This window comes from Henckelia pumila, chromosome 4 (assembly GCF_033568475.1).
Source record: "Henckelia pumila isolate YLH828 chromosome 4, ASM3356847v2, whole genome shotgun sequence".
NCBI lineage: Eukaryota > Viridiplantae > Streptophyta > Magnoliopsida > Lamiales > Gesneriaceae > Henckelia > Henckelia pumila.
Window position 1 is genome coordinate 192,052,023 of NC_133123.1, and position 10,856 is coordinate 192,062,878.

A 10,856-nucleotide genomic window follows, 5' to 3' on the forward strand; every position below is an offset into this window, starting at 1 on the left:
TAAATGATTGGGTAGGTGTTTTTAATTTTAAAAAAATAAATATATATATTTCTTATTGATGAACAGTAAAATACGTTACTGTTCACGTATACGTACTGTATACGTGAACAGTACACGTATTTGGGGTGTTGTGTGCGTGAGTGTGTGTGTGCATGAGTGTGTGTGTGTGTGTCGTGTGAGTGTGTGTGTGTGTGTGTGTGATCACGTGTAGGGTTGTGTGTGTTGATGGATCTGTGTGTGAATTGTTGTGAGGTGTGTGTAGTGGTTTTGGGATTAACATATATATATGTATATGTATATATATGGATCTATGTTTTAGTGTGCGTGAGTATATATTTATTCACTAGTAGAATTTTTGCATATTACTTCGCTATTTTTTACTTCGGCGATCACTATTGCCGAAGTAATAAATAGTTATTTACTGCGGTTATAAAATTAACGAAGTAAAATGTATTTTAGACTTCACTAATTAAAAAAACGGCTTCACTTATATTTTTAAGTGACTTTTTACTTTATCAAATTATATTTGATGAAGTAAAAAGGTGAAATAAAATTTTTAATTTGTACAAGGTGAAGTAATAGGTTATTTTTCTTGATTAACTTGTACTCTGGCGTCGTCTCCCAAATCTATTTAGGGCTTCCTCATTCGTCTCCCTTCTTTCTTTGTTTCGTTACAGCTTGCTCCCAGCATATACACATTCAAGTATGGATATATGATGCATCGGAGTTTCTGAAGATGTTGAAGGTTCGTATTTGATTTCTGCAGCTATCGAATCCTCCGACCGGACGCTCTCACTTAGAATCGTGTAGTTTCACCGGTTCTTATGAATTTCCGATCTTTAAAATCCCTGTGCCCTATTACTTAAATCCCGTATTGTTTCTCTCCATGTGTAAATCTGAGAAATTTCATCGCCTCCGGGGATTGCTGCTTGTGTTATAGTCGGTGGATGTCGATCACTTTGCAGTTTAGGGCTTGAGGTACTTGATATTTTCATTTGATTTGTGGTTTTTCGTTTATTCAGTTAATTTTTTTAGTTCTTCAGGGGCCTAATTGTTTGTGTAATTCATGTTTTTTGGTGATTTGGTTTGGGTAATTCTAGCATATGGAACATCTGAGGATTTAGGAGTTAGTAACTTTTCAGGCTTTTGATGCTTCGTGGCTCCCCGGGACTCTATTCTTATGCCATATTCGAATATTCAAAGGAACATCCTGGTTTCAACCTTAACACCACGCGGATTGCATTCATGCTCAGAAAAGACAAGTATGCATTTCTGATTTATTGAAGAATACGGAGTTTGCTAGTTGGAAAAATACCTTCAGCTATACTTGAAAACCCAATATATCATTTGGAAAATATTCAGTGAAGCTTTTCTTTTGCGATTGGAATGATTCCATGAAATTGTGAATGGAGTTTTCAATCATTCTCTATCTCTAGCTTTGATATGATGAATAGAGATTAACGCAGTTGAGCCATCAAGTTCTTTAAAGCAAAACTGCGGGAAATAAAATGAAACAACTTTGGAAGTTTCAATTATAAGTCTGTTTCCTCACCATCCTTAATTTTACTTATTTGGTAAATTAACTGATCTGTACAGTACTTCATACGGTCAGGTTTCATTACATGGCAGTAGGAGACAGCAGACAAAGATATATGCCTTTGGCAGACAATCGTTTGCCAGGACAAGGTCAAGCGTTGGCTTACCCTGAAGCTGTCCGCCTTGTTGATCCTGTGGAACCAGAATTTAAAGGAGAGGTGCGGTAAAATCACCTTCTTTTCCAAATCAGCAGCTGGATCGCTATTTTGAAGGGTAATATTTTAAATTTCGTTTAGTTGCCTTCTTTTCAATTTTAGCTCGTTTCAGCGGTGTTTGGAAATGTTCCGGCGAGCCGCCACCCCCGCCGCTCTAATTCCGAAGGAAAAGAACCGGAACACCTTGGAATGTAAGTTTCTAAATTAAATGTGAATAAAGGAGATTTAGTTGTGAGATTTATTTTGGATCGAGCGTTTGGTACTCTTTTTTCTTTTCAAATGTTTTAGAATGATTTGGTTTGATAAAAATGTTCCGATGAAACTCTCTTGCTGGGTTGATTTTATTGTTCAATTTGCTGGTCAATAACTTATGATTTTTATCTCAGAAAATGGTAAAAAATCCCAAGAGAAATATTTAATTTCAAGGTAAGATTAAGACCATCTCACTTGCTCTACGGATGGCCTCATTGAGGTAGTTCAATTCTTACATTGTAACTAAGTCTCGTTCAAGTACAGATAAGATGTAGAAAGTTGATTCTTTTATCGATTTGCTTTGTCTCTAGCATTTCTTTGGGACATTATGCGATCGATTGGAGAAGTTGACCATGTTGTCTTGATGCTCTGAGCAATTGCTAAATATAAACTGATTTATTTTTGTGCAGTACTAAACTTCTATCTTATTAAATTTGATATACTTTGTGTGGTTTAATAGTTATTGTCATCCGATCTTTTGTCTTAATCAGTCAAAACACTTGGCTGTCTTTATGCACCTAATGGATCTACTCTTTCCTGAACTTTGCCATTGCCAGCGTGTAAGTGTTTTCTTGAAGACTTCTTAATGACATGTCGCTCTTGGGTGATTGAGTTAATATGATTTGTTATCATACAACACTTGTAAGATAACATCCAACAATCCCCTCTACTCTTTTATGCTTTTATCATTTCATATTCATATGTGCTACCAGTTTATGAATTTGGCCCAGAACCTGGGTTTTAAATAATTTTTTTACTTCTGCTGATTTGATGACCAACTTAATTAATTCTATCCTTGTTCCGTTCGTGGAATAGGTAGGCTAAGGTAGTCTAGAGTTAGCCTTATGGCCCTTATCATTCATGGTCCAGTATTGGTGTGTTATGTAGGAAGCTATTGCTGCTTTTACGTGTCAAGTCACTATGAGTCATGGGTTGAAGCCCCCACTGAACGTGATATCACAATATTATCTTTCCTATATTAGTTTTATGAAACACTGACAATTTGTAAAAGCAAAAGATTTTTTTTAGATTTATTTTTTGGATCAATATTTAAAATGCATATGATTTCAGAGTAAGCCATATATTATATTTTCTGAAGTGGAAATATCACACTTTGTTTTGCGTCTCATAGTGCCTCCACCATTTCCACCACCTCTATCTAGAAGAAGTTTTAAACATCAAATTATCTTCTTTTGGGAAGAAAAACAAGCTGTTGGTTGTCCTTTATTCTTTTGGTTCTTTGCATCATTTTATGTCTAGGTTAAACACCTTTTATGAGAATTTCATAATTGCTTGTGCAGTAACGAAATTTTGTTTTATTAAGAGTTCTATATTTCTAAACTATATATTGTATGCTAGGTGAAACACCATTGGTGCCCATTGGCACACAAGAAAACGAGATCTACATCACATGATTTTTCTTTATTATGTATCACATACACATTGTTTTTGTGTCTTAATACAATTCTCAGGGAAATATCTAATTTGATGGCAGTTGGTAGAGCTGGAAAACGGAGAAACTTATAATGGGATTTGGTGAATTGCGATATTTGGTTGAATATCCATCTTCAAGAAATCATATGTACCTCAAAGGTAGTGCATGTGTTTATCTATTTATGCTTTATTAGTTATGTTAGTTATCTATTAAGTTAGACTTCTTGTATATGTAGTTGATGCTGATTTTTTTTGGTGAGATGGTTAAATCGTCAATTACATTTTTTTTGTTTGTTGAATAATTTATAGTTTTGATATACAAAGGAAAATAAAAGAAATTGTTGCGGCTTTTACGAGAAATCTCAGGTCATTTATACTGACACGCATTGCACATATCATTATGAATTGATTTTGGTAAATTCTGACACGCATTGCTCATATCATTATACATTCATACTCAATCATTACTCTCCATAATTGTGTCAGGTTGAATGACTTGGCATCAGAATCAACATGTTATATTCTTCGTTGCTATTTTTCCTTGACCAGTGGTAAGAAGATCCTGGAACTGCAAGAGAGACGTTCTTCACTTGGCGATGAGCTACAGAGAAGGTTTTTCTGTACGCGTTGTCATGAAGATTATTCTACATTCAGATAGAAGACCACGCTGTATAGGTGAGATTTTTACCATTGAATCAATACTTTAATGCACATGGAAAAAAATAGCAGACTGTCCTTAGTTTGATTAAAATTAGAGCGTAGAAATTTATTATCGAGTTGAATGTTATTTCTCTTGGATTAGTGTTTGAGTTATACTCGGATTCACAAGTTTATTTACCTATTTTTTATATACATTAATAAATCATTGATTAAGCTAAGATATTAATGGTTGGGCAGAAAACTAACCTGTTATATGATATACATGTTGGATTTCATCTTATGTATGTCTCTATAATTTTCTGCAGCTAACCTGGTTAATAATCATGGCTTTGAGGAGGCTCTCGTATTTTGATACTCTTCAAATGGCGACGTCCTTCTGCCCAAGCAAGAAGATATTACCTCCCCACTTCCTGGCTGGTTCATTGAGTCGCTCAAGGATGTAAGTTCATAGATTCCAAGAATTTCAACGTCCCATTACGAAAAAATGCGGAGATGCAATGGCGGTGTTTACTTTTACGGTATAAAAATTTATTAGAACTCTGCTTCATTTCCCCTCCAAAAAGAAATCACACATTCACAAATTGAATGCAATATACGTGTCCTTGATCTTAACTTTGATTGTTCAGTTCTCTAATTTATGGAAGACAGCAGCAGACGTTACCTTGTTGTTAACATGGGAAGTAAGTTTGTTCTTGAGTTTTCTCAACTAATCTGATTGGACTGGCATTGTCTTACCAGGACTGAGCATAAAATTCCTGGAGTTCTCTTGCATCATATGCATGTTACTATATTTTTGGAGAGACTGTGATGATTTTTTTGTCTTCAATATTTATCATACATTTTCTGCGGGCTTCTTTAATTCCTAGTGTACGGATATAGGACTGCAAATGGATTGCCCTCTATAACTTTGCTGTTGCAGCAGAAGAAAGCGAAGACGTTCATTTCTCTGAGTACCCATGTTTTGTGATATCTGAAAACTCACATGGCATCACAGCTAGAGAAATGTGGCAAGAAATAAAAGAGGTAGGTTTCCATAATTTGAAACATTTGCATGACCATATCGTTTTTGGTTGAATGATGGTTCAATACTATTCTGAATTTATATATGTTATACGTGACATAACTTAGGAGGAATGCTCCATAAAAAGATAGATTAGTTATTTTGTGCATATTATTGATCTTCTTTTACAGTCAGTCGGACTCATTTATGCTGGTTCTGACTTCTAAATGGTCATGGATGGACGGGTGTACTAGTTAGAAGCCTGAGAATATGCTTTCACTGAAGGTAACACAAAAGGACTGCAGAAAATTTTTTAGAAAATAAATTTATACACAAAGGTAAGTTTTGAATGTAACACTTAGAAATTAGAGCCAAAGCATACATCTGTATCTTGATTTTTTCACTTGATACCAACCATCTTTGCTTTCTTGAATTTTATTCTGGTTGCTTATTGAACATTTCTATAAAATTTTCTGTCTTTTCTTGTCTTTGTTAAATATCTTAAAGCTACCTGATACCAGATATTGATATGGATACAACTACATCCATCGAAGAGGTCTTAAGATGCCATATGTGCAAGCATAGACATGTAATTTTATGTGAAGGGCATCACACCAGTTACTGATCTAGTTGTTCTCTTTCGTCTTTCATTGTCTTCATTTTATCATATCATTGACAAAGTTTTACTTATTCTCTTCCATTAGCATGGACCACCTAAAATCTAAAGAAGTATCGGTGCGTTCAGAATCGGGTTCATAGATTGGGGCAAGCCATAACAGCTTCTCTCACTATTACTTGTTTCCTGAAAATCATTCTAATTGACATTGAGCTATATTTTTTTTACATTTCAGTTTGCAGGATCCATCAAGAACTAATATTACAACCAAGATCAATTTGATGAAGTTAGAAGTGAATGGAGTGAATTCGTCTACTTCTGTGTAGGTGCCTAAATGTGTCATGCACGTTGGGATAATATTTTGTTTTGTCTCTGTGAATACACTAGTTTTGTGGAAATACTTGTGGATACATGCATATTTTCGGGTTATTTTTGGTAGATATACTTGTAAAATTATGGATGTTTGTCATTTTGGGATGGATACTTTATTTATTTTATTAGTCTATTTTAAGTTTAAAAAATATATTTATATTGTGTTATTTTTGTATCTAAATTTTAATGTAGTGAAACATATGTTACTTCACTCAAATTAAATAGTGAAGTTAAATAAATAATTTACTTTGGTAATTTCATTAATAGAAGAAGTAGAAGAATGCATTTTAATACGGTAATATAGGAAATTAACGAAGTAAAAGACATTATTTCACTTTGTATATTATTGAAATTACTGAAGTAATAGACAATATTTAACTTCGAAAATTTGATTAAAAATTGAAGTAAAAGAATACATTTTACTTCGGTTATATACGAAATTAACGAAGTAATAGACAATATTTAACTTTGTCCAAAACTCGAAGTAAAATCATAGTTTTTACTTCGGCAAATTCATTAATTGACGCAGTATAAAAATATATTTGACTTCGTAACTTATGAAATTAGCGAAGTAAAATATATGTTTTTACTTCGGCACTGGTCCAATTCTGCCTCCAAAAAATGACCAAAGACTTCGGTAATTTAAGGTATAAGATTTCGGTGATTCAGCGAAGTAAAAAAATACCCTATTACTTCACGTGACACTACTTCGGTAATTAAGTGCCTACGACTTCGGTTATTAATCGAAGTCTTACGCGATTTTTCTACTAGTGATTATATTTGTATGTACAGTATGCATAATACATTTATATATATATTTGGGTCGTGTGGTTATATTAATTTGTAAAATAGTATGTGTGGGTGTGTTTTTGTGTGTGTGTTGTGTACTGAATTTTTTTGAAGAAAGATGAGAAGTGAAGAAAATATTTTATGGCTTGTGGTAAAGTTACTATTGAGGTTGAGGTTGACGGAGTGTGGATGTAGGCTTCTTGGTCATGATGCCCCTCCCAAGAGGAAGATGGAGTGTGGATGTAGGCCATTGAGTCATGATGCCCCTCCACTTGAGGTTGACGGAGTGTGAATGTAGGCTCTTTGAGTCATGATGCCCCTCCACCCTGGATATCCTTGTATAATGCTTGATCAGGCGACTATAATGAAAGTTGAGGAAAGTTTCTGAGCCACAGGTCGAACGAAAATAATTATTTTTATGAGGTTGAGTTGAGGTGTATTCATTCGTAATGTGTTTGTTATGTATCGAGTTATATTTCTTTGCGATGTTTTGTCTTATGTTGAGGTAAAGTTCAGGTTGAGGCGTCTTTTTTGCGACGAGTTTGAAAGTTTAAAGGTAAATGTTGAGGATTGTGTGCTTGCATGTGCATGTTTGATGTTTTAAGGGCTTCAAAGTATTAAAGTTGATGTTTAAAGTATAGTTTAAAGTTTATAGAGTTATGTATTTTTACTACATCTGGATATTTCTTGCTGAGCCATTAGGCTCACTAGACTTTATCGATGCAGGTAATGATGAGTAGGTGGTGCTGTCTGGCGGGTGCGGTGGTCGTGTGGCGGCGCAAATCATGACCATGCAACTTCCGCAACATGATGTTTTTAAGAAAACAGTTTATGCATTTAATTGGTTGAGGTTTTGAAAAAGTAGAAGTATTTTTTTTATTATTATTATGAGTCAGTTTATTTTTCCTGGCTGCCAGAATATTTCTAAGTATGCTTTCTAAGTATGCTTGAAAAGATTTATTTAGTTTATGCAGTATTTAAATATTTTGGTTGAGTAAAGATACTGGACTTCTGCCAATTATTTTTAAATTGTGTTTTTTATTTATTCATGATATTTCATACCCCTTTTATTATTATTACAATATATTATTTTAAAAATTAAAATAGTCAGCAATTTTATTTATTTATTATTTTAAGTTAAGAAATTAGAGGACGTTACAACTTGGTATCAAAGCATGGTCCAGGGGATTTGCGCCACTCACGCCACGCTATACTCGTTCAGATTCACCGCAAGTTTGTAAGTTTTCAAGCTATTTTAATTGTTTTGAGGTTTTGATGATTTGTTTATTGAGGTAAAGGTATAATATGTTTGTTCAGTAAAGTTATGTGCTTTTGCATTGAGATATCATGTGCGTTGGTCATGGTGGTCTGTTGGATTGTTTGAGAAAGATGTCAGAAATAGGACTCTCTCGCAGGAATAATGAAGGGGTTAACCGCAATACAGGGGAGCAGTTTCTAGAGGGCATGGCCCAGCTATTTCAGCAGTTGTCAGTGTTTCCCGAGGAGTCAGAGGTAGGCTACAGAGTGTCTGCCCCATCAGGGGAAGAGCTTCTTACTAATCGGGTGTTCTGAGGGATTATTCTAGAGTTGCAGGGTAATGCACTGACGGCTGATCTGATAGTGCTACCGATGCCATACTTTGATATTATTTTGGGGATTGACTGGTTGAGCAAATATGGAGTAGTGATCGATTTCAGGAGAAGACTGGTGACAGTTAGACTACCTCAGGGAGGCCAGTTGACGTTTCAGGTAGTGCAGGGAGGCACACAGATTCGATCAGTGGCTTCTCTGAGAGCACATAATTTATCAGATGTTGCAGTGGTTAATGAGTTTTCAAAAGTGTTTCCTGATGATATTTCTGGACTACCACCAGACAGGGAGATCGAATTTTCCATTGATCTTGTACCAGGTGCAGTACCAGTATGTAAGGCTCCCTACAGATTAGCTCCTACAGAGATGAAGGAATTGAAAGATACAATTCAAGAGTTACTGGAAAAGGGATTCATACGCCAACTAGGGCGCACCAGTGATGTTCGTGAAGAAAATGGATGGAAGTATGCGGTTGTATGTATATTGATTACAGGCAGTTGAACAAGCTAACAGTGAAGAATAAATACTCGTTGCCGAGAATTGGAGACTTGTTCGACCAGCTCGATGGGGCAGCAGTGTTTTCGAAGATAGATCTTCGTTCAGGGTACCACCAGTTGAGGATTAGAGAGGCAGACATCCATAAGACAATTTTCAGAAATCGCTATGGCCACTATGAGTTCCTGGTTATGCCTTTCGTACTGACGAATGCTCATTCAGTGTTCATGGACATGATGAACCGAGTATTCCAGCCATACTTGGATCAGTTCGTGATTGTATTCATTGATGACATCTTGATCTATTCCAAGAGTCGAGAGGAGCATGCCATACATCTGAGGACAGTGTTACAGATTTTGAGAGATAGGCAGCTGTTCACAAAATTCAGTAAATGTGACTTTTGGCTAGAGAAGGTGGCATTCTTGGGGCTTATTATCTCCCAAGAAGGAGTCGAGGTGGACCCAGCTAAGGTGGAAACAGTGAGGACTTGGTCAGTGCCTAAGACAGTTAGTGAGATACGCAGTTTCTTGGGATTGGCAGGTTACTACAGGCGATTCATTAAGGTATTCTCGAAGATGGCTCTACCTTTGACATCTTTAACGAGGAAAGGAGTCAAGTACTTGTGGAGTTCAGATTGCCAAAAGGGATTTGAGGGGTTAAACAAGCTTTGATCGAGGCTCCATTGTTAGCGATGTCATCTGGGCAGGGAGGTTATGTGTTGTACACCCACTACAAGAAAAATGCACAAACACAACACTTAAAAGACAACGCTTTTAACGAAAAGGGTTGTCTTTTTTTAAAAGACAACGCTTTTAATGAAAAGCGTTGTCGTTATATGTTTTTTGTTCATCAAAGACAACGCTTATTTTAAAAAGCGTTGTGAATAAGCGTTTTTTTGGGGTCAAAGACAACGCTTTTAAAAATGTTGTCTATGAGCGTTTTTTTCCCCATGTATCACAACACTTTTTAAAAAGTGTTGTAAAAAAAATATTATTTTTATTTAAAATAAAACATAAAATAAATAATATTTTCTTGGTCAATTAGATCCCCAAATCTCAGACCCCTTCTCTCTCGATCGCGATTTCTTAATCTCAGACCCCTTCTTTCGATCGCAATTTCTTCTTCCGACATATCCCTTAGCTCCTTTTTCTCTCTTTCAATTCAAAATCCCACCTCGATTTATGGCTTCGATTTTTGCTCGATTCTTCAAACGATTTTTAAAGTGACTCCGACGATGAATTGGTTGACACCTCGCAATGTTCTCGCTCGAGCCGTCGGGAAGCCCACCTCGCATCTTTACTATAGGTGAATACCGATCCCTTAGTTTCCTGTCACGTTTGAAAAAATCCCAAAATACCCAAACCCTTGTCACGATTTCTCCCCTGTTTGATTTTCAAAGCAACTTTTACGATTTGAAAGATCTCTTTCACTTGGAAATTTTTCGCTCTTTTTTTTACTTTTTTCGGACTGTTGGAGGCCACGATTGGTAGGTGGTGAATATTTTATCTCAATTATATATTGCTCCACGGTCATCACCGCTGTCACTGCGCAGAACACCGTGGGAGTCCAGGTCTAGTCGCTTTTCATATTAAGGAGGAAATTGTAGAATCTTTTGGCTGTGGATATTGATTTTCTTTTCTTTTTTTTTAACTCGGTTGTTGAATTGGTGTGAGATCTTGTTCTGCACGGATATGTGTCCATGATGAAACGATTAGAGAAAGGAGTGTTGACGGTTTCATTCTAGATGGCTTGGGATTTAATTTTGGACGATTAACTAAATATCGTTTGAACGGATCAATGTTTTTATATATTTTCCTTATTTTCATATATTTGCATTTGGTTTCATTAGGGAGTGAGTCTTGTGGACGAGGAATTTGTTGCCGAGCAATTGAAGTCG

General features: G+C 35.7%; 1 protein-coding gene across 24 annotated transcripts; it reads left to right on the forward strand.

Moving 5' to 3' along the window:
- Nucleotides 1-353: 353 nt before the first annotated feature.
- Nucleotides 354-6,207, forward strand: LOC140865634 (uncharacterized). Of its 24 annotated transcripts, none has more exons than XM_073270338.1 (8): nt 354-978; nt 1,143-1,262; nt 1,613-1,754; nt 1,854-1,942; nt 2,495-2,645; nt 3,499-3,596; nt 3,987-4,112; nt 4,403-6,207. In XM_073270338.1, the coding sequence occupies exons 2-5, from the start codon at nt 1,150-1,152 to the stop codon at nt 2,523-2,525; spliced, it is 375 nt and encodes a 124-aa protein (XP_073126439.1). In that variant the 5' UTR covers nt 354-978; nt 1,143-1,149; the 3' UTR covers nt 2,526-2,645; nt 3,499-3,596; nt 3,987-4,112; nt 4,403-6,207. The 24 variants fall into 24 exon arrangements, with proteins under 24 accessions (XP_073126439.1, XP_073126431.1, XP_073126430.1 ...); XM_073270335.1 differs by having other exon boundaries at nt 355-978; nt 2,495-4,112; nt 4,403-5,120; nt 5,289-5,382; nt 5,949-6,207; XM_073270336.1 differs by having other exon boundaries at nt 355-978; nt 2,495-4,112; nt 4,403-4,615; nt 4,724-4,777; nt 4,977-6,207.
- The last annotated feature ends 4,649 nt before the right edge of the window (nt 6,208-10,856 follow it).

Bases quoted from the DNA above. Each gene is read 5' to 3' on its own strand.
- LOC140865634 (XM_073270323.1), top strand. From the start codon at position 1,150: ATGCTTCGTGGCTCCCCGGGACTCTATTCTTATGCCATATTCGAATAT. The intron at 1,263-1,612 runs GTATGCATTTCT...TCATACGGTCAG, and splicing joins TTCATGCTCAGAAAAGACAA to GTTTCATTACATGGCAGTAG. The intron at 1,943-2,494 runs GTAAGTTTCTAA...TGTCTTAATCAG, and splicing joins GAACCGGAACACCTTGGAAT to TCAAAACACTTGGCTGTCTT.